Raw genomic sequence first — 24,516 nt, 5'->3', positions numbered from 1 at the left:
CCAGACATCCTTGCACTGTTGAAGACACCCACCAAACTTGAAAGAAAATAATCATAAGGCACTCCTTCTCCCAGTCCACAAATCACAACATATTTTCTTGTCAACGCAAAAAAAAGTGAGACCTGTGTACATATTTCAACTACAGACAGGATACCTATACCACCCACACACACACCCACACACACACCCACACACACCTGGAGAATAATATTTTAGAGTAATTAACCCATGCCTCATCCAATGTAGTGTAACCCCTTTGGGTTACAAAAGGTATAGAATGGGTTAATGTAGAGAAAGGTATAGAAAAAAATTGGGGAGTGCTCAATAAGTGACGTGCAAACAATGTGTAAAATAGTGAATGAGTTAAATACTCTTAAATTGCATAAAATGTGAATAAAATTAACTGAAATCATTTGCTGTGAAAAATTCTTCTCATATAGCTGCAGGTGCAAACAATGTGCAAAATTGTGATTTAATAAAATACTCTTAAAAGTGCATAGATCATGGATACAGTTGATATTGAAATCATATGCTGTACAAAATTCTTCTCATGTGGCTGCATGTAACTTCAGTTTTTCTCCCAGGGTCATAAGAAATAGAAGAGAATACCAATGGCGTAGGTCATAAAAGTATATTAGGGTCAAAACAACAGAACTTTAAAATGTACACTCACATTTAAAACTCTGAAAACATTCCTTGTATGGGTATCTTTTGGCATTGATGTTATTTGTCCTTCAGAGTGTTTCAGCTTCGCCTGCTCAGTGTATCCGAAGGACGCCTAGGAGCGCCGGCTTGCTCACTAGGCAGTCACTTCCTGGTTGGTGATGTCATGGAGGTCGCGTTTTGTGATATTTTGGTCTAGTCTGCTATGGCTGTTCTGAGGACCTCCAAAAACGCCTCTCCCATGTCTCCAGATGATGATAGCTCTTCAACTCAACGCGTTTCACCTGTTGGCTTCCTCAGGAGTTAATGTCTGGTGAGTTGTTGCAAGGCAATGACCTTTAAGGCATTGTTGCAATTAAGCCAACTGCCATGAAAGCCCCGCCCCTATTCTGGAAAAAGCTCACCCCTGTTTTGCCCTGTAACAAAGGTGGGGGGGGTGAGATGATGAGGCCAACCACTCCCAGGTAACTATGGTGACCTGTGAGGTCACCAGGTGGTATAAAGATGGAGATATAGGGTGTTGGGCCTTAACCCAAGGAGGACCCAAGAGTGCATCTACAACATCAATAGGACTCTCAGAGAAACAGGATGTGGTCTCAAAATGTATGTAGTATTAGTCTAATAAGTGTGTAACTTTGTGTTTAAGTATGTGAGGTCACTTTTATTGTTTTGATAGATAGGGAAAGTGCCCACAAGTAGATAGGGCCCCTGAAAGATCTGATGGGAAGTCCATAGCAATACACTGAGCTAGTGTGTGTGTGACAGGTTCACTGAGTGGGATCCCTAAACCAGGGTTCCCCAGAACTGTCACTAGCATGGTTGCTCTAAGGCCAGCCTTGGAAGAAGTAAGCACACTAGGCCACTATAGAGGACAGTTGGGGTTTTGTATTAATGAGGGGTAGATGGGAACCCTGATGGCATTACATCCCCAGGCAGAAGTTCTCGTAAAGTTCCTGCAGAAGACTCCAGGATATTAGAAGTTATGGAAATATATATTCCCCCTTGACTATGTACAAGACAAGAGTGATGTAAGCCCTGTGTGCCTCCCTGTGGAGATGAATAGACTTGAGAGAAGAGAATGTAAGAGTAAAAGCCTGCCCTGTCAATAAAGCCTCTCCTGTTTGTATAAATGTTCCTGGCACCCTTTATTACAACTCTTACACTACCAGCCAGCCGAATGCCAGCAACCTGAGAAGGTAAAGAGAGTCTGTGGCACCACATCTACACACCTCACTGTAACACTCCTTAAGCCGGGCAAGGAGGGGTTACATTGGCGCACCAACGTGCAGCTGTGTAAGCTAAAGACTGTTTTTTGTGTTTTGCTCGTTTTGGAACAGAGTGTATTTTTGTAGTTTTTGATCTTTTTTGAACAGAGAAAATTTGCATGGGGAGAATTGCCCTGACGTGTATATCGGAGAGACTGTTTCTTGCCAAAATCAGTGTATCTGTAAGCCTCCAGAGAAACTGGTTATTTATAAGAAAAAGTGATGTCCTAAGTGTGGATTGAAGTGGCAAAATAGTGATGGTTTGTAATTCCCTGCTAACAAATATTTTTTTTTTACCTGTTGTATTGAATGAATTGTGGTAGGCAGACACCAGAAAACGTGTGGGTTTGTGAATTCCACTATTGCAACATTTTTCCTGCCAAAAGTCTGTGTGCTGTTGCTTGCAGGAGTGGTGCAAAAGCTGTGGTCGTGCCCCCAATGGACTGTGCTGCCCTCTCAGGTCTACTGGTGGGAGGAACTAAAAGGTTCCAGCAAGGACTGTTATGTACCTGTGCGCTGCAACCAGTCCCAAGTCTGTGGCCTTATTGCTCTGATTATTGTGGAGACTGCAACCTCTACTACTGCTGCAAAATCTGTGATGGCCTCTAAGAAGTGAACCTGTTGCTGCTTTAGCTGCCCAGCATTGTGCTCCTGGGAAAGGAATATTCTAAAGTGGTCAGTGTTGATTGCAGCAGGCGCGGAGGAGAGTTGGTGCCGTCGGCTGAGGTGCCATGGATGTGGAGCACCTTACCTCTGGCACTCTGTGTTCGGAGGGTCTGCTTTCAAACTCTGGTATTACTGCTGAGTGTAGACTGCTGAGGATGCTGCACTGGAGGGGCTCTCTTCTTCCACGCAGAGCGCCACTACTATCTGGTAAAAAAGGCGGTTGGTACCAACCACCTAAAACCAGACCTGTTTGCCGGCCAGGTCTCCACTGCATGCGTAAGACATTGACTCTTATCTCCCCTGGTATCATCCTATGGTTATTTGCCCCAGTTTAGCTTAACAGTGGTGGGAGTTGAGAGCACACGTTAGCAATCAGTTACCTGTTATGTAGCGATTGCTCAATACTATACAATATGTACCATGTTTTCCCGTATAAGTGGGTAAACTTAGTCCCATTTAGGATGTCTGTGCCTGTGTAAAATGGTATATTGTGCAACCATAGAAATGTATAAGGATTCTGTATGCATTGAAGGTTTCTCACATGGGCATTAACTGTATTTAGATATAAAAGCTGTGTATATGCTTGTTCTCTTTTATCCATTATGGTTGCATTGGTACAGTAGCCTATATCTCGTTTACTGGGTAATTGTGTATTATGCCTAAAAGTGTGAGCAAGATAGTGATGCCTTACACAGCAATACATAGGGCTCTTTAATTACAAGGTAGATATCAATATGCTAAAGTTGCGGTCCCACATAAATTGTGGCTGCTCTATACAGCACCAGTGAGTTTGTTAGGCTTGGTAGAGCCTACTAAAGAAATAAAAGTGCCATAAATAGATAGTAGGCAGTTGTATGTTTAAAAAGGTTAAGCACAACACATGCCCTTAGTATACAAAGGGTTAACTCTAATAAGCAGTGATATGTGAATATAGTAGTACACAGAAATTACAGCTGAGTATTTTTGCACTACTCTCTAATGTATACTGTCAAAATATAGTAAGTATGGCTTTAAGCCTATAGTTGTGGAATATGGGCCTAGAGTAGAATTATAGATATGGTTAATAATGCTCAAAGAGTTAAGAGCAAGATTGGTAAAAGTAAGCATATGAGTACTCTAATATTACTCACAAATGTATGCTGCAACAATAGCATGGTTTATGTAAGGAAGTTGCCATATGCCTAGTTTGTATTGTCACAGATATGACTAGTGAGGTTCAAAGAGTTTAATGGTAAAGTTGGTATAGAATGAGTGCATCATGAGCACTTTAGCATTGCTCCAACACCATAGTTTGTAAATGGTTAAAGTGCAATTTAGAATTAGTACCTGCTATAATCAGTGAGAGAAAGATATACAAGCAGGAATACAGTGTAGATAAGTAAATTAAGAGTTATTAGACATATAGTAGACAGCTAATATCGTATGCTCAAGTGTTAATACTGCCCTCATTAACAATAGATGTGTTAGTGAAATGTCTGGTTATGGTCCATAGTACAGTGTGTGAATACAATGGTACATTGAGGGAAGGTACTCTTGCACTACTCTTTCCAAGAAATGTCAAAGTACCACAGAATGTATGGATACAGTATTGCTAGTCAGGATAACGCTGTTAATAGAAGGTTTATATTAGTTATAAATATGACTAAGTATGTAAGTAAATGAAAGAAGAATGTGGTTCTACAGATATGTAACAGTAAGATTAGAGTTATTCTAGTTAGAAATAAGTTAATAGTTACCAAGGTATGATCTTCAAGATCCTGTATTATGTGGTATTAACCCCAAGATAGAAAATAGCAGGTAGTAGTGTTATCCGAGCTAAATAGTGAGTATTTTTGCACTACTCAGCTTAAGGCTAAGTCCCCACTAGCGCTGAGCGGGCGGCACATGTAGATATATGTAAGTCCCTGCTCACGCGGTGCGTGCGGCGCTCGTGCACGCTCACCCACAATCGGCACTTAGGTAAACAAAAAACCTATACTTACCCGCAAGCTCACCTCTGTTTTGCCCAGTAAAAAGAGTGGTGTGAGATGAGGAGCCCAACCACTCCCAAGTGACCTGTGGAGGTCACAAGGTGGTATAAAGATGGAGATATAGGCGGTTGGGCCTTAGACCCCCGGAGTGCCTCTACAACACCAGGAGAACCCCCAGAGAAACAGGACAGGTCTCAAAATGTATATATGTAGTTTTAGTCTAGTAAATGTGTAACTTTGTGTTTAAGTATGTTAAGTCACTTTTATTGTTTTGATAGATAGGGGCACATTCCCTAAGTAGATAGGGGGGAGTGAGAGCTAGACCTAAACCAGGGTTCCCCAGAACGGTCACTAGCATGGTTGCTCTATGGCCAGCCTTAAAAGAAGTAAGCACACCAGGTCACCAAAGAGGACAGCTGGGGTTTTGTATTAATGAGGGTTAGATGGTAACCCTGATGGCATTACATTCTCAGGCAGAAGTTCAAGGAAAGTTTCTGCAGAAGACTCAAGGATATTAGAAGTCATGGAAATGGATATTCCCCTTTGACTATGTACAAGACAAAAGTGATCTAAGCCACGTATGCCTCCCGGTGGAGATGCATGGACTCCAGGGAAGAGAATGTAAGCATAAAAGCCTGTCCTGTTTATATAAAGGTTCCTACCGCCCTTTATTACCACCCTGAGAGCTTACGCTACCACCCAGCCGAATGTCAGCAACCTGAGCAGGTAAAGAGAGTCTGTGGCACCACATCTACACAAATCTCATTAACACTCCTTAAGAGCTGGACAAGGAGGGGTTACAGTTGTATGCCTCATAACATGAACACAATGCCCTAATATAAAGGCTAAACAGGACAAAGGGTAAGAGAATGAATGAACATGCATAAGTACACCGTCGGAAACAAAACAGCTCCACCTATGGAGCAACACTATAACCCCAATCATAAGATCACTGACTTGAAAGTAATAGTTAAAGGGAAATTTCAGAACAACGAGAAAGGGAGACAGGATTATAACCTCATGAAGACATTGATTCATTAAATACAGGACTCAACTGCATTAGGGGGTGTAGATCTTTTTAAGCAATATGAATTCATTAGATCTTTACTTTAATGCATATGTACTACGTACCGTCTTCCTGCACTCAGAACCCAGACACCTCACACCTTCACTCTAAACTCCTTACCAATCTACATTTCTGTTGCTGTACTTTTCGTATCACACTATTTACTAATTAATCATTATAGCGAGTCTTACTAGCATGGGAGTCACAAATTGAAGTGGCATTTACAGTGTATATACTGTATTTGGTAAAAATCAATTTGAAGAAAGGACCTTAGTCCTGAACACTTGCACGTTTTAACCACAAGATCGACATTAAGGTCATCACTTCTACCTTACTTGTCACGTCCAAGGGCTTGCTTATACCAGCTCCGGCAGTGCGCGCACTCCCTCATGACGTCACTAGGGTGATGCGCACGCCCGAAACCTGCACTGCAGGTACATCGGGAGGCAACAAGTAGGCATGGCGGGACGCGTGGCCATGACATCACGTGAGTGGTTCGTCCTTATTGGTTGAACCGCTCACGTGATGCGGCCGTCACCAGGAAAAATCAATTTCTCAGATCTGATTGAAATTTGCGCGCTTGCACGCTTCTGTCGCGCGTACTGTGTGCTCCCTCAATTGCCAACATTACTTTGTTTTGGCGGCGCGCAATGTCGTGCACACCCGGTATAAGCACTACCTAAGATCTCTTGAGAAAGCAATAGTATGTTCATGTAGGATTGAAGGGTAAAATAGAAGTGCGACTGATTGAGCCACTTGTGCTGAAGCTGGGATATCTTGAAAACCTAACCTGTTGGGGGAATGGAGGACTGGAGTTGAGGTCTCAAGATCATGAGAAAAAAATTTAACAATGCTAAAATGCAGGCACAAAATAATTGGTAGTATATTAAAAAAAAAAAAAAAAAAAAAAAAAAAAAACTTCCTGATAAAACCCAAGTTAGGACCAAAACATGCTGCTAAATTTTCCAAAAATACGTTGTGTGAACTTGGGCCCTTAAAGCATAAATACATTCAAAATCCTACATGTGTTATTTTAAATAAATCAGTTGTATAGTAGAAGATACATTCCCACCCCCCATAAGGTTGGTTTTATACGTTTTAATGTATTAAGCTTACATTCAAAATGTTTTTTTTTTTTTTTTTATTTCATCAGTTCAATAGAAATAGATACTTCCTGCTTTAATAAAAAAAAAAAACCCCCTCTGTACGCCCTTTTCAGTTTTATTGCATTAAGCTTCCTTGGGTTGCTATAGCAACAATTTCAAAAAGCACAGCACTTCTCTGGGAAGCAGGACCTTTGCCGATCGATCATGGGAGAACGGATCAACCGGCAGCTTAGGAAATTACGTTTCCTTAAAGCGGCTGCATCTATTAAAGCAAAAAAATAATGCAAACTGCATTTGCTTGTTTAAAATTCAAAAAATATAAATTTTCAATTAACTGCTTTTAAGAATGCTCAGAGTTACAGTATTTGAACCATACATTTGAAGAGAAATTAGCAAACTTACATGATCATATTGTATAATCAAATGTATGCAAAAATATTATTTCATTAGTGTCAACACTCAAACTGAACAGTTTATTTTTTTTACTCAAGCATCAACAAGTCAAAAATCTGAGTCTTTTCAGCTCATACGCCAGTTGAGATTTATGCAACAACCAATTTTAAAGAAGAAAGGTAAAATAACAAATCTTGTGCAGAAACTCCCAATTAGTAAACTTGTTGAGGCTTTTTATTTTATTTTTGTTTGACTTGATGATAGATTATTAACGCACACGCATAAAACCTTAGGTGAATAGCTTTCAACACTGCAAACCCACATCACAAACAAGGTCACTATATTTAAATCTTTGCAAGCCTGAACACTTAGTAGCCCCAAGTATAGACTTACTGCCGAAAAGCTCTAAATTTATTGATCTCCCTTTGTTTTTGTTGGACAGAATTGACAGCAAGAGTAAAACAGATCATATGATGCCTGCAGAAATGTAGACGTAATTGTACAGTGTACTTGCTACACTTTCTTATTTGTAACTCTGCTTTAAGACTTGGAGACAAATGTTCAGAACAGGAAACTATGGTTTGTTAATAAGCCAGGTAAATAATTTCCTAGACTTCTTGTGGGAAACTTGGCAGTGGCAAGATTTTGACCTCAGTGGAAGGTAACTTTCCAGAAGAGTCATATCCTGAAAGTAGGCTATTTGTTTCAAGTGAGGAACATCAACATTTTGACACAAATAGCTTCATTGCATTCCGATCTGTCATTTGCAAAGGTCTGCTATTCTTTTAACTAGCAACTATAATGCTTCGGCATGTTCAATCAGATATAGATTATGAAAAAAAGAAGTTGGGAATGAGCACCACACAATGTGATAAATTGAGCATTTATATTTGAGAAAGCCAAAGATGCTAGGAAAGTTGAGATTTAAGAGTTGTGTTTTACCCAGAAAGCATTGCTAAGATCTTCTAAGCAACCCTTTCCACAGATTGGCTCCTTAATGTAAATCTTTAATCAATAAATTAGAAATAAATATGTATTCCTGTTGTGTACATATATTTTATACCGACAGATGAAGCAGACACTACTCTCGGCGGGTTGCTGCGTAGCATTCTGCACGCGCCAGTAACAGTAATAACGTCTTCTGGTGTGCGTGTTATACATACACCATTTATTTTTTTACAGATATAGCAAGCGTTTATTGCTCCACTGGCATGTTTCTGAAGGACATATGCAATGTTGCAGTCATGCACAAAATGGGGGAGGGACCAGCCAATCACATCTGAGATATATAGATGTGTGTAAGCCAGTCGCCACTCTCCATCATGATTAAATACGCTCTAAAGTGGGTATGTGCTGATCAGGCATGGACTCTCAGAAACTCCTACTGACATACTTTGGAGCATAACTCTAAGACTTCTCAAGTCTCTCCTGAAGGACCACTGGCCATACCTTGAGCTGGTGTAATTGCACAAGGGTAAATATACCTAACTTGCATATGAACAGGTTTATTGTTCTAAAATCTTGACCTGGCACTGGGCGTGCAGGACCTGTGTGCACTGCTCATTAACCAATAACCAGATGTGTACTTTTCCAAAAATGCTCAAGATGGATTTCTCATCTCACAAATGTGCATTTGATAACTGGTGTACATTCTCAAAATTGGTTATGTAACAAAATGTATATTGCACAAAAGCAGCATTAAAAAGAATTTTAAATGGGTATTAATAATTTTGCTGTAAAATAAGCAAAAACTTGATATGAAAGCAAACATGTCTGCAGCTCTAAAATCTTTGTTCTGTATACAACACTGATTCATATGGATATTTATCTACCTGTACACTAAAGTGATTTAAAGCCAATTTATCTTGCAGTGGAGAGCAATTTGTGAAAAACAATATTTCTACTCAACCAAAACAACCAATCTTTCACTTGATCCAATTTGCATTCAAAAAGTTGAGATGTACGCGCACATACAGTTTAAAACTGCCTAATGCCAAAGTGCTTCAAATGCTACAGAAAAAAAAGACGACTTGCAAAGGTTTAATTTCAAACGTTAATATATTTTCTATTTTATAGTGAACATATGCATCAGTTACCCCTATTTGCAGAAACTGACATCATAAAAAAGGGGGAACATTTGTAAGATGCCTCTTAAAATAAATATTTCTCTTTTATAAAATAATAAAACTTCAAATAAATATACTTTACACTAAACAATATGTTGAAAAATTAGAAAATAAAGGCTGAATCTTACTGTAACTGTACAATATACAGAATGTCCAAAGAGTAAAAGTCTTAAGTATTAAGGTTCCGTAAGGCATAGTACAATCTAACCATACTGATTGATTCACATTCTTCCGAATGTACATTAGTAAATTTTGTGACTGTGCCATACATATGGCACCATTTTTCACAGTTGTAAATATTATTGTTTATATACAAAAATATAGCACATCATCTCTGGCAGAAAAAAAAATGAAAGTCATTTGCTAATTTACAAATGTTGCAAGTACTATTCACAAACAATACAATTACATAGGAGTGTCTGTGTTGCTTTAGCGTATGCAATATGTGGGTCACAGAACACTGGATCCTATACTAAGCTTCATTAGCAGTTCACTAGCAAGCATATCAGTAAAGATGGAACTCGAAAGGTATTTCACTGCAAACAGGAAAATATAGCCCAAAAGCGTTTTACTAATTGTGCCAAGATGACAAACGTTTCAGTTGGTTGCAAGTGTGTGTAAAAAGTAAGTGTTATTACTTTATCATCTATCTCCATTTGCTTGTGCTATGTTGGTTTTTCAAAGTTTCTGGGCTGAAGCTTAGGAACTTTACAGCAAACTGTGTTTGACCTCTTGCATCGACATCCAGGCCTGTTTACCCGGTCATAACAGCCCTGGCACAATTTAAGGCAACCCTTGGCTGGAAGATAACACCATAAGCAGGGCAAGAACATGGACATGAAACCAATGGCAGACCACCGACTACAGCAATGCGCCTGACTGCAGGAACAAGGGTTGTCAGCACAGTTGTCCTCATCATCATTTGAGCAGTGATAGAAGAGGCATTTCACACAACAAACACAAGTCCCATAGTCAACGACTTCCTTGGCTGAGCAAAGGCACTGCTTGTCGCATATCCAACAAGAGGGAAGAGTCCTTGGATAAGTGCATTCTTGACACTTACATTTCCCACAGTCCTCACACCTGTATGCATGCAAGCCCAAGTCTTCTTTGTTAGAGGGCTTTAACTCCTCTGCTTTTAGCTCAACCTTGGGCTGTACCCGAATTATTCGGTCAGCAACCAACCCCGAAGCTGAAAACGATGGCCCCAAAAGTCTTTGTTCTGATGAACTGCTACTTGTGCTTGTCCTTGTACTGCTCCGAGATCCTGTACTGACTGTGCTAATGGATCGAGACAAAGGTGCCCGAGATGAATACATTGGTGGGTGAGGACTCCTGTTAAACTGACGCTGGTCAGTTACCACGTGTATTCTTTCATTTTTGTGCTGGGAAGTGTGATGGGGAGCAGGTTTAATCCCAGGCCGTGGAGCCACTGTGGGCCCTTCTGTATATTCATTAGTGTTCCGTATGGCTCTGATCTGTTCCAATGACAAAACATGAACTTGCTGTGTCAGAGCATCCCTTGGGTCAATATCACTGTGCTGCCTCGCGCTGTCACGCCGAGCCTGGGGTAAAGGCTGGGATCCACTGCCATTTTGTACTCTTGTCTCCATCAGCACTCTGAAGAGTTTTCACTCCAGTGGGCTGAGAACACATCTGAAATTCTGGTGAAAAAAAGAAAAAGGATCAACTTTTTTGCAATCGAACAGTCAGCAAACAAATGATGCAAGGTTTTTAACATTCTCACTAAACGCATCATTACACTTTTAGCGCTATTTACACCAACTTTTTTCTTATTCTCACTAAACGCACCTTAATAAGGAATGAAACAAATACATTAAAAACGAAATTGACGAGTACCCATGGTAACTTGATCCCAAAGCAGATTTAAAGCAGTAAAGTAAGTGGTGTTAAAATACACTTTTTTTTAATAACACTTGCAATATGCATAAACTAGTTGTCTACAAAGCTCTCACAAAATACCAATAAATGTAAAATGAAACAGAACAAAACAGAATATTTTTGAACTGCTCAATGGATCAACATTGTTTTTGTCACAAATAATTAAAATATATAAGCCTTTATTTCTAAAGTTATACACCAAGTTAGAAAAAGGAAACAAAAGCAGCGCCTCTAGAGGTATTGCAACTGACCCAAGACAGTTGTCAATTTACAGGTAGCTGACAAACTGCAAGTGATGAAGACTTTACTTCACCTTTTGTGGGGAAACTTCAATGGAAAACAAATTAAAAAAAACAAATGGGAAAACAAACCCCTTCACAATTTCACAAAAACTGAAAATGTTATGATCAAAGAGACCAGGATTGCTTAATGTATAATAAGCTAATTACTGTATAAAAAGTTGAACCTGTGCTGAATTACAATGAAAACATACTTACACATGTTTAAACATATAAAATTATTGTAAAAACACAATTAGTCAGATTATTTCTAACCAGTGTCCTTGTTACAGCAAACTTCACTTTTAATATATTCATAGTAAGCATATGTTCAATAAAGTAGGAAACTGTACTTTTAAAAAAATCCATATAAAAAAAAAAACATGTTCTAGAAAAATTGAGACAATAGTTCATAACTGGGCACTGAAACCTTTTTGTCTTATGGTCATCAGAGGCATAATTTTATTTACACATCTGAAAATTATGCATATTAAATTCCATGAGCAGAAAAGTCAACATACTGTACTGCATAATTTAAAAAACTTTATCATTAAATATGATTAAGTATCTAATTACATCCAGTACAGTAAAATTGTCTCACTAAAACCGGCTATGGAATTCTGTATGACCGGGTAATTTACACTATGTAGAACCTATGTAAAATATTACAGTGCTTCAAGGACAAGCACTAGATTATATTGAAAATAAACCAACTAACAGACCTCAAAAGAACATCTATTCTTATTGACTTCTCATAAAAACAACAAATCACATCAAACCATATTTCTCCTCTAAAAACATGACAAAGGAATAGTAGCTCAAACGTTTCATATTTAAAGAACATGTCCAAGCAAGTGCATAAAAATCAGGTTCCTCTCAATTGTACTGCATAAGTAGCAATTTAAGTTACAGGAAATCAGCTGCAGGGAATATGTACAAGGTGACTATATTTTAAACACTTTGTTCCCTTTGTTCATTCCATGCAAGTCCCTAAAATGTGAATTACAATGCCCAGAACACTTTAATATTAGCATAACAAATAGTACCTGCATTTTACAGCACTTTAGTCTTTTTGGTCTGATGGCTTTGATAGATTTGCCAAAAGACCTGCTAACTGAACTAGGTGAAGATGGTCTGAATAATGCACATTATTCATTGACTTTACCACAAGTCTTGCAAACAGGATGCTATCACCTTTACAGCCTTTCTGAATGAAGAGCTCTTTTAATTTCAGAGATCTGGAGAAACAAACCTGTTTAACTTAACAGCAATCTCACAAACAGCATATTCTCTGATTAGTTACTTGACAATGAAGGAATTGAAATCATTGCTGTGCAAATACTACACAGGTCCTATCTGAAGCCAAGGCGCACAGAAAAGTCCAACCAGTTTTCTATTAAATTACACAGGTACTTCATAACTACAGTGTCTTTACACAGCAATATGTTATGTACAGTATGCATTACATACCATATACAATTGGCCTTTCACTGCATGGCACTTCACCTTCAAAGCAAAACAATCTTAAGATGTTTCCACACGCAAAAAAAAAGGCCTGGTTTGAAGTTGAAGGAAACTTTTTGTTACTGAACCAAATTGTTAAAGGAAATGTAATGCAGACATGCGGACGTATAAAAACCGGAACCAATAGTCTAACGCATCACACCTCTTTAAGTGCCAGTATACTTGGATGAGAGTATTGTTTTTTGGTTTCATAGTTACCTCTCTTTTGATGTAATGACAACGATTACTCAAATAGTTATGAGAGGTTTTGTTCTAAAAGCAGGTTACGGCGTTACAGTAGATTTCGATGCTAACAGTTTTATGCTTAAAAGTGTTGCAAGGTAATTTATTACATCTGCTTAAATTCGAATTTGGGGTGGCCAATGATATTGTGATGCCTCCTGAAGTTTATATATAAATGTTGAATTACATCTGCACTAATGATTTATGGTGCTGAGAGCATAACCATTTCCCTCATTATTGAAGGCCCGATACTGATGTGAAGAATGGGTTTATACTAGTCAAAACATAAGGTATCCTTCCTCAGGTACAAATAATTGTTTCTTTCCAATCTACTTTGAGGTAATTTGTTCACCGAGACCAAAACTGGAAAATAAATTTGCATCTAATGTATTTCTCAATAGGTACAATCATTCAACAGCTTATCTCCTGCTCTTTGTAGTATTTCATTATTTTGGTGACTGCTAAGTAAGTCTGTACAGTTCCAAATATTTTCTCCCAAATTAGTATTGCCGGTTGGAGGAGCCAGGATCAATGTGGATTTTATTGATAAGATATAGAAAACAAATCTGGGAAACTTCAACACTGGAAATTATCAGAGGATAATAATCAACTGGGTCTTGAAATCTACGTTAACACTTTGAATATTGAATTTAAATCATACCTTATATTAAAAAATACATTTTAACACATTCTGAAACAAAAGATCATTTCCACTTGGACAATTCCTGAAGACAACACTTGAGGTCACAAGAGATTAAGAACATGTAATCTACCAAAACAATCATCCAATAAAAGTGATCATAACAGATTGATATAAAATAACCAGTTTTCGAAAACACTACTTTTGAAGAGCAGAAAGTTGAAGACAACATGGACAATGCTTGTATATGCTACTTTATCTGTAGATATCAGTTCCAGCTCAAAACACCCAACGACACAAATTACCACAATGTTATGTTAACCCTTTCACTGTCAGAGGTGCCAGCAATGTCTAAGTGCTAAAACCTCCATCAAAGAAGTCTTCATTTATGTTAAGAAAAACTGCTGGAAAACGCTTACACGAAATCTACAAATTCTTCAGATTACAGCATGAAATTGCGGTATGAAACAGTTTCAAAATAAAATTATTTGTGGCTAAACACATGACTCCTGTGACATTTTCAAAAGTTCTGTATATTCTTGTGTAGGTCTTTTATCATGACACACACACAAACACACACACACACACACACACACTATTAAATAATCTGTCCCATATTAGTTTGTGTAAATGTGCAGCGGATTCTCGTTAGAACAGTGTATTGATGACTTCTCTACCAGTACAGGAGTTAATTACATTAAAAAAATAAAAATAAAAACAGTTTCAGTGCCTGATTATCCGATTGCCAGGAAAAGAGTCCAAGAATTACCTACTGTAGAAAAGTCTCCTCCCCTTTTAGTGTTCAAGAAAACCCCCTAGGATACATACTGCAGGACACTGTACATTAAAAACCATAAATGTCAATATTTACATATTTATCAATTAGCACTGAGGGCAGAAACTTCATTTTTCCTGTACATTCAAATAGTAAACAGTACAGCCAGGAAGATGTTCTCTTCAATTTCCCTTCCTCCATAGAACTGCATTAGAAAGAAATGACACCAGGTGCTTCATTCTGGCAAAGATCACAGGGTTGATGTAAAGTAATAATAGTAAAGCCTTTAATTAGAACAGATGTAAAGTCAACACTGCAGACAGTGGGTAAATTGTGCACACAACACACACACACACACTTTATATTCCCCTGCCCTCGCTTATGATTTGCAGTGAATTCCAGTCTTGTCTCTCAGGCTTCTCCTGCCAATCCCCCTCCTCATTCCCCTCCTCTACGAAAGTGCTCTGAAAACCCCATTAAAAGCCGAGTGTGTGATCAGACTGTGGATGAGGGGGAAGCGAGGATCTTGCCATGGGGACAGGGTGAAAGGACATAAATAGCTCTCTAAATAAGCCACAACATTTCCGAAGCTGCTCAACACCACAGGCTATATCCTCTTTACACATTAAAAATAGAGCCATCTGAAAACCACTGAGTGGAAACTTTGAGTAAGGGAGAAAAAAAAAGGGGGGGGGGGGAGGCTAGAAAGAGAAGAGAGACCAGAAACATTTTTACGGACAACCAGAAGTCATGATTGAAGCTTCAAAATGCATAGCACATGAATCGTGCATTACATGACAGGCTGTGGCTCTCAGACAGAAAGCCCTAGAAAATAGTCCAATTTAAAACGTCCCATTCATTAAATCCATTCACTCTGCAAGATGCAAAGCATGTGATCTGTGCTATGTTTAAAGGAGAAAGCAGTATGGGGAAAACAGCAACAGGTCTCTATTTCCATGTACTTTCCAAAACAAGCGAGAGAGGATGTCCGCCCCTTTCCCTAGCCCCACTCCTAAAGGCGCGGAGACAGGGACTCTGCAAGAGTCAATATCCCATCTAAAGGGGGGAAAGGGAACTTAAAAGCAAGGATTTCAAAACGGATTAGTCCAATGATTAATGCAGGGCCCTATAATGCGCTGCGAGAGGTGCGGGCTCTGGCAGCACAGGAGGGGTTAGTCATTCTTCCATAAACCTCAAGCGGATTTCACTGGCAATACAAAAAATAATAATAATAATGATAATACTAATACTAGATGCATAACCAAAAGAAGAAGAAATCCTTTCAGATCAGGGGTGAGATACTCACCGTGATAGCGGCAGCTCAGCAACTCCTCGTCCCTGGAGCTTGGTTTTAGTTTTTGACCCTTCTGTAGTTTGGCGAAATAAATCCGGTCCTAGAGGTAACTTTTACCCAGCGCTTTCCAAGTCCGATAGGAAGTGCTCGGAATAAAGAGAATCCAGGCTCCAATGCACGGAAACCCCGCAAGTCACAATCCCTTCTTGGTCGGGTTGTGGTTGTTTTAGCAAAACGAATTAAAAAAAAAAAAGAAAAAAAAAGTTCTTCGTCCACAATGAGTAAGAAGAAAAAGGTGACCAAATCCCTGAATGCAAAATAATAAAACTCTATATATGTCAAATAATAAGCTCTACCAGTGATCGTGCACACGAAACAAAACTAACGTAAAATCCCAAAGCTCGTTTCAATCGGACCTTACACGCAAACAGCTTGCAATGCTGCAGAGCTCCCCTCCAGTGCTGCAGAGCTCCCCTCCAGTGCTGCAGAGCTTCCCTCCAATGTGCTGCAGCGGGCAGTGGGACTCGCGAGCGGCGCTGGTTGGGAAGGCAGGGATTGGTGGTGCTTGTTGTTGTGTGTTGAGATGATTGTGATCTGAACTGGGCTGGAGTTTTCCTTCTCTCTTTCTTTCCGGAGGTCGGGGATATGCAGCAGCAGTTAATGGCGTCATGTGGAACTGAGGAGGAACAGAGCAGTTGTTGTCCCAGAGGATATATCGCATCCGGTCCCAGCTCATTGGCTCTGCGGGGCTACATTCACTCACACTCCCAGCTCTCAGAGCCGCAGGAGGGATTTAAAAGGGCAATGGCTTCACATTGCTAAAGCATTTGCTGGAAGTGTAGTGGTGGGGGAATTGCACTATACACTAGCAGCTTTTAGTAAATGCTATTACTATAGCAATTTAAAACCATTTCTTAATGTTGTTGTTGTTGTATACCAGTTCATTTCTTTTGTTAATTGATAGCAAATACCAGTCTGCCATTTGTTTACTTCTTGATGATTTATTAAGAGTTATAGATTTATTTCATTTACTTCTATCATGTTTTTTATTGTTAAGATGTTTGCTTTTCCAACTTATAATAAAATAAGATCATTACTCTAGAGTGTTTTGTCCTTTTTTCTAAATGTTGATGTACAGATAATAAACAAATGCTGTTCTGTTTATTAGTGTGAATTGTTGGTGATATGTATGTTAACACACACCATTTTTCATGTGATCCTATGTATACATTATTGCATTTTGTTTACACACCCACATTGAACATACAAAATATTTTGAATAATACATGAGCAGTTTTTCATGAAGAAGTGTAAGATATTTGTTACAAGTGAAAAAAACAATGTAATGCACAATTAACAACCACAAGCTTAATTGTATAATAAATATAATGCACCTTCTCCCACCCATATTCTTTTATTAGGATATATATATATATATATATATATATATATATATATATATATATATATATATATATATATATATATATATATATATATATATATATATATCTCCATCCATAATATGCATTTAAGAAATGGCTGCACACTAAGTGTTGAGTATCCTAGAGAGGGTGTCTGCTAAATAGAAAAAAATATACAATTAAAGAAAAGACCAGAATGGTCTCATTATCAGCACCAGACAAAATATATGCAAAAATAGAGGGTGTTTATTGACCCATAACATACAGGAGCCCGATGTTTCGGTCCCCAAAGGAACCTTCGTCAACTCTTGGGGACCGAAACGCTGGGGTCCTGTGTGTTATGGGTCAATAAACACCCCCTATTTTTGCATATATTTTGTCTGGTGCTGATAATTAGACCATTCTGCTATTTTCTTTAAATATATGTATGTTATAGCCATGCTCATAGATCTCACTTACCCTACAGCCTACCTGTAAAAGACTAACTGACACTTTTATTGGCGATATACTTTTTACAGGAGCATATTTAATGCCAGGTTGCTCTTTTCACAGTTGATAATTTAATGGCCACAATAATGTTGAATTTTTAACAGAACTTTATAATGTTATATATTGCATGCAGTATATTCTATGTTTTAATTGTCTCCGGCAAACCCATCTAAAGTGTAATTTAACTTTAAACGGAAATTGGGTATTTAAAGTTTGTGACACAGGGTGTAAGACAAGTTCAAACATTTTATTGTTCACTGTTCCATTTCTGGATATTGTAGAATAACAATTTTTGCCACTTAAGCATACCTTATTGAGCAGGTACACTTTTGGGGATCACCTGCACCTATAAAATAGAAAGTATTTTTGTTTGCGGTAAGCTGCTTAGGTTTGGGGACTTCTGTATTAAGTCTTGGAAGTACCTTCATTCAGCACGAGTAGAGAAACGACAGTGTTACCTATTTTTACGTGCAAAATGTTGGAGGGTCTGTTTAAGGACAATTGTTAATAAAAGTGTATTAAAATTGTGTAGAAGTAGACTGATAAATTTAAATAGCACTATAATATCATATTGACCTCTGGATGCCAAGGGTCAAAAGAAAAATGTGAGGAAAGTTGCCAAATTTCTTTTTTTACGAATTTAAAAATATAGCATTGCAACAAATATATTTATTGGTCATTCCTGGTATATTTATTGTGTTTATAATGATAAATAACCAAGTAAGTAACAGAGATGTTTTATAAATTGAAGTCAATATTATATTAAAGGTCATCTTACACACAACTCTCGTACATAAACACTGTATCTACAGCCAGTTTGTTTTTTTAGGTTTCTGGGCAAATTAATTTGTCTTTAAGTTTAATAAAATGCTAAAAGAAAATTATAGCATGTAAACTATAACAAGAGTTATCTGCACATATGCTCATTTATGTGTTCTTGTTTCCAAGCAGCCCTAAAGCACTGGTATTGTTTTAGCTGTTCTCTCTTTCCTTGTATCTACATAATAAAACAAACCTCCCAGCAGAAAACACAGGAAACTGTGTGAAGTTTACTATGCCCCAACCCCCTCCCTGTTAAGTGTCAATACTGTATATGCAGCCGGATGCAGTATATCCAGGCTGTCTGCTAGCCCGGGTGAGCTGCAGTCTCTCTCTAGCCGCTAGAGGGGGTCTTGGGACGTCCTTTACTAGACGCCTGATGTGGGCATGTGGGGAATACATTCTTAACTAAGATCCATTAACATGGAGGAAGAAATCTCTCTCTGCCGTGCCCCTTTCGGAAATGCTCCTATTTCCTTAATGTTTGCTAACTCATTCACTGCCGTGGAACCTGGGAGATTATTACTAATGGTGAATGGGCTACTTTAGTGCCTGGCTGATGTGGCACTTAAACGTGAATGGTTTATTTAAACCATTTGTTCCCGGGAAGGCCTGCAATTCTTTGCAGAATGCAAAAAAGTACTTAAAGTTCAGATTGATAGATCTATGAGCTGAACTGATGCACAAATCCTGGAGTTTGAACATTAATAATAATAGCATGTGCTGCTAGTTGTACGCAGCGCTTTACAGAGATATTTTGCAGGCACAGGTCCCTGCCATGTGGAGCTTACAATCTATGTTTTTTTTTTTTGGTGTCTGAGGCACAGGGAGATAAAGTGACTTGCCCAAGGTCACAAGGAGCTGATACCAGGAATTGAAACAAGCTCCCCTGCAACAATCTCAGGGTCAGTCAGTGTCGTTACTCACTGAGCCACTCCTGTGAAAACATTCACTTTTTAGCACTTTTTTCCCCACCCTAAGGCTGCGCTTATAGTGCTGGCGACGCGACGTCGCGTGAAAACAAATGCATTGAATCTGTCGCATGCGCTAATAGGCGCGATGGAGTGACCAACATCTCTTTAGTCAGTAGAATTTGATCTGTACAGCGACGGTCTCACCATGTAACAGGCTATAAACCAATCAGAAAGTTTCTGATCCAGGGAGAGGAGGGGGGGGGGGTGCGTGTGTGTGTGTTGAAATACACTATATTCACAACTTTAAAATAGTAAATTCTCCCGTAATTTAAAGTAAAAGTAAAGTAAATTCAGCATACAAACAAAGATTAAAACTCCTCTAAGTTTCAATAAAAGAGAGATACCGGCGCCTGAGCAGTCCACAATGGATGGAAGTCCAGTAGAAATAGTCCCAATTCCAAGATGTGCTACAGTCACTGAATCTTTGAGTGCTCCGTTAGGAATTCATGCAGGGGATGTGGAACATGAAATAAAAGAAGAGAGAATTTAGTGCAACACAGCTAAACAGATTACACAGACATAAAAATGCAAGCTGGCTGACACAGGGGGACAAGACAGACAGACACAACTAGACAGACAACATTAAAGCAAAGCTAGTGATAAAAGTTAATTTATTGTAACTGAAAATAAAAAGTAGGACAGGTTGCTGATATGCCGCTCCGGTGGGTTAAAATCTGAATAACACTCACAGGACGGCAGATGTAGATTCGCATAAGTCAATGTGAGCCGAAATCCACGTGTGGGGGGGTCGCAGGGTTCTCAGGATGCCGTGTATTCCTTCTGTTACTCCTTACTGGTGAGGACCGGAAATGACGTCTCCGTTGCGCCGAAACCGGAAATGACGTCGCCGGATGTGACTTCAGGACTGGTGAATCCAGTGAAGCCTCAGGGAAATGGCGATCCGCACCTCCTTGCCCCTACTTCGCTCAACAAAAGCGCTCAGCGATATAACAGCTTGTACTCAGCAAAAGTGTCCAAAATTGAATAAAACAGCCCTACGCGTATCGTGTAAGTTTCAGCTTTCCCCCTTGCTCTGATCTTCACCCTCTGCCTTCCCCCTTGTCTGACGTCACTCCCCTTGTAGCCAGAGACATCTCCAAAACAGATTACAACTTTCGCAATGGCTACAGAGACGGGTGACGTCATCCGTAGCCGGCACTATAAGCGCAGCCTAAGTGAGATCATATAGCTACCAGTGTATTCTGTGTGGGTGCATACCTGTTAGGTAGAACAGAAGCATTGGAAGAAGAAGCCAGCACACAGACTTAAGCAAAATGCTTTATTGTCCCAAGTGATCCGACGTTTCGGCTGTCTAGTACAGCCTATTAACAAGGTAAGGACTAGCAAAGTGTACCAAACAACATATATTTATACCCCCCAGATCTTCTCCCTCGATGCCGACGCCACTCGATGACGTCAGCATGTCCGTGCGTCGCTCCACAATGACGTCAAACGTCAGAAGGGGCGGACTCAGGGCAAGCTGCAGGACAGCAAAACAAACACGGGGTGTTTGTGTGTCGCCATGGTTACCCTGTAACCAGAGCGGGGTAAAGCAGGAGCCCAAACCACATACCCACTCACGGGCGAAAGCACTATGGCCTGGGCCTTAATCTAACCTCTACAGGGAAACCACCTCCTTCCCAGGGGAGTGGCTTGTAAGCCGGCCTCCTATCAGTCATAGGCCCCCCTTGTAATAAAAGGCTACTCCTGAACTTTATTGGGAAACACACATATAACAATACAACCAGGCCCTGCAGGATTTGTTCCCAACACTGCCCACTCTTTACTGGGACTTACAGTGCTAAAGGGGCCAGAGAATTAATAGCCCAAAGGGACTTGGCTACATCCTCCCTCTGGTTATTAAATCCCTCATGACCTCGCATGATGGCATAACATCCCACCACATTTCTATACAATAAAAACACAACATGGTAATAACATTATAACATACATGATTCCACCCTGGTAATGTGTCCACTCCTTCAGATATTTTAGCCGTCACAATTGGGGTAAACATCACACGGGAAGTGGCCACAGTCATTACCGGGGAAACAGGTTGAGTGGACCGGGCCCTGTAACTGTGGTCACCGTCAGCTCCGCGGGTACTAAGTTCAGGACTGTGGGAATTGTCGGAATGGGGCAATGTGGCAGAATGGGGCAAGTCCAGTACTTCAAAGTCTCGTTCTCAGGGTATTTAGAGTTCCGCACCCATCTTGGGTGGCAACTGGAGAGGTCATCCATATTATGGCATGCAACTGTCCACGCCCGGGAGTGGGGAACAATGCAGCACACTACCAATGTTGGCAGATCAGGAAATATGCCGGAAAGAGGCCCCTCGGATTTTATTAGCCCCAAATGCCCCAACAGAAGGCTACCCCCTTATCTACGCAAAAAGCCATAATGTAGTTAACGGAACTGTGATCAAAATGGAGGCTAACAGTCAGTCACACCTAAGATGCCGTCTCCCGACCAAGTCAGGAGAGCGCACGTGCTGCTTGCCTCCAGGCTGCGCAACCATGTTTTGCAGAAACCTGTCCGGGTCTGGCACGAAAACTGGAGCCCCACCCCCGCGATGTGAGTGGCTCAGTGCAGAGCCAGAACCCCTACTTGATAGAGGGGCACACACGCCAGCATGTTTTCCAAAATTGAAAAATACTTTGAACAAAATGACAATCGCATGGAATTATTGCACCAGAATCTCATGTCCCTTACTGACATGGTACAACCTCCTCCTCCTAGCCCTGTCCATTCGTGGTCTTCTGCTGCAACTATTGCTTCTATGCCTAAGTCCTCCTCATCTGAACACGACTTCCCACACACAACCGTGGCGACCCCCATGGGTGCAGGGTTTTTCTGAATCAATGTTTCATACAGTTCGAACTAATGCCTTCTCGAATAATTTCTCAAATATCCAAGGTTGCGTACATTATATCGCTACTCACCAATGATGCCCTGGCCTGGGCTTCTCCCACCTGGGAATGAAAATCGAATCTCACTCAGGATATCGGATAATTTACCCGGGAATTCCGCAGAGTCTTTGATACACCTGGTCGCAAGATAACTGCTGCTTCCACTTTTTTCACATTTCTCAGGGAAGTCGATCCGTGGCCAGATACGCTTTAGAGTTCCGCACTATTGCCACCGAGAGCGGATGGAAAAACGAGGCATTAGCAGCTGCCTTCTGGCAAGGTCTTACGGAGATTTTAAAGGATGAGCTCGCTGCACATGAACGTCCCACCGATCTCGACGAACTCATCGCCATACTGTAAGTATTTGTGTTGCTCAACGTCTGCAGGAGAGGAGAACTGAAAGATCCCGTCATCGGCAGCTTACTCCGAGGGTTCCTTCTTCCCATGCTGGTACAGCTGAACCTCTTCCGCCAGATATTCCAGAGCCTATGCAACTTGGGGGCAACAAGTTGTCTCTTAGCGAGAAACAGCGTCGACGCAATGCCGGTCTCTGTCTGTACTGTGGCAATCCGGACATCAGGTACTCTATTGCCCCCACAAATTGGGAAACGCCAACCCCAATGAGATCCATGGGAATCATATTGGGAACACTTTCTACATCCCCTATCACAGCGAAACTGCTGCCAACCAGGATCTTGCTTCCTGTTACGCTTACCCCCAAAAGGGCTTCCACACTCCTGCGTTGGCCTTTCTTGATTCCGGGTCAGGAGGCAATTTTGTCGATCAAGGCTTCGTCGAGAGGAATAACATCCCCCTCGTTCACAAGAAATGGCCTGTGGGGTGGAAGCCATTGATGGTCAACCTCTGCAACCAACTGTTCTCTTTCGTCTCCATACAGGAGAGGTCCACACAGAAGAGATGAAGCTGGATGTCATCCACACCCTTCCGTGGACATGATTCTTGACCTCCTATGGCTGCAACTTCAAAATCCACGCATCGATTGGTCTGACAAGGTAGGGGTGCGCAAACATTTCTGTTTGCGCCCCCTGTCCGCTCTTCCCCCTGCTCACTGCCCCCTTCCCTTACCGGTTTGGAGCTTTGCGGCGTCGTATGACATCATGACATCACGTGATGCCACGTTAGCATGGCAACGTGTTGTCATTTGAACCCATGGTGTCATTTGACGCCGCGTTGTCATAGCGATGTGTCGCTGAAGAGTCAGCTCAGACCAGGTAAGAGTGATTTACAGAGGCCTCGCGCCTCCCCTGGTATTTAATTTAAATGCCTTAGGGAAGGGCGCAGGGCCCCTGTCACCACCGCCTCCCCCAAGAAAATGCCCCTGTAACCACCGCCCCCCACTTTGCGTACCCCTGTGACAAGGAACCTGTCCTGTGGAGACCCTTTTGTTCCAAGAGCTGCGCTGTGCCCATCAATTGTATTTGTGAGGTTATATCCTGAAGAAGAGAAGGTAAAATTGCCAGAATTGCCGAATTTCGCAACGTTTTTGATAAAGCCATATCTGAGGTGTTACCACCGCATCGTTCTTTCGATCGTCCTATTGACTTGTTTCCTGGCTCTGTACCTCCCAGGGGAATTTCATACCCACTTTCCCTTCCTGAGACTAAAGCTATGAAGGGGTATATCCATGAAAATTTACAAAGGGGCTTTATTCAAAAATCGTCTTCTCCAGCTGGTGCAGGCTTTTTTTTTGTGAAGAAAAAGGACGTGTCACTACGACCATGTATTGATTACAGAGGCCTTAACAAGATCACCATCAAAAAACGTTATCCCTTACCATTGATTTCGGAACTCTTCGATCGCCTACATGGAGCCAACATCTTCACTAAATTGGACCTTCATGTTGCCTACAATTTGGTAAGGATCCGCCAAGGTGACGAATGGAAAACGGCTTTCAATACCCATGACGGTCACTATGAATATCTCGTCATGCCCTTCGATCTCTGTAATGCCCCACCATCTTCCAAGACTTCGTTAATGAAATCTTCAGAGA

General features: G+C 40.5%; 1 protein-coding gene across 1 annotated transcript; it reads right to left on the bottom strand.

The window, feature by feature from the left end:
* Positions 1-9,168: 9,168 nt before the first annotated feature.
* SPRY2 (sprouty RTK signaling antagonist 2) lies at positions 9,169-16,598 on the bottom strand. Its single transcript, XM_075590874.1, has 2 exons — positions 15,903-16,598; positions 9,169-10,919 (listed from the first exon to the last, which is right to left on the bottom strand). Exon 2 carries the CDS (start codon positions 10,866-10,868, stop codon positions 9,921-9,923), a length of 948 nt encoding a protein of 315 aa, XP_075446989.1. The 5' UTR covers positions 10,869-10,919; positions 15,903-16,598; the 3' UTR covers positions 9,169-9,920.
* Positions 16,599-24,516: the final 7,918 nt, after the last annotated feature.

This window comes from Ascaphus truei, chromosome 3 (genome assembly GCF_040206685.1).
Source record: "Ascaphus truei isolate aAscTru1 chromosome 3, aAscTru1.hap1, whole genome shotgun sequence".
NCBI classification, from domain to species: domain Eukaryota; kingdom Metazoa; phylum Chordata; class Amphibia; order Anura; family Ascaphidae; genus Ascaphus; species Ascaphus truei.
This window is presented reverse-complemented; position numbering and strand designations above follow the sequence as displayed.

Bases quoted from the DNA above. Each gene is read 5' to 3' on its own strand.
- SPRY2 (XM_075590874.1), bottom strand. From the start codon at position 10,868: ATGGAGACAAGAGTACAAAATGGCAGTGGATCCCAGCCTTTACCCCAG.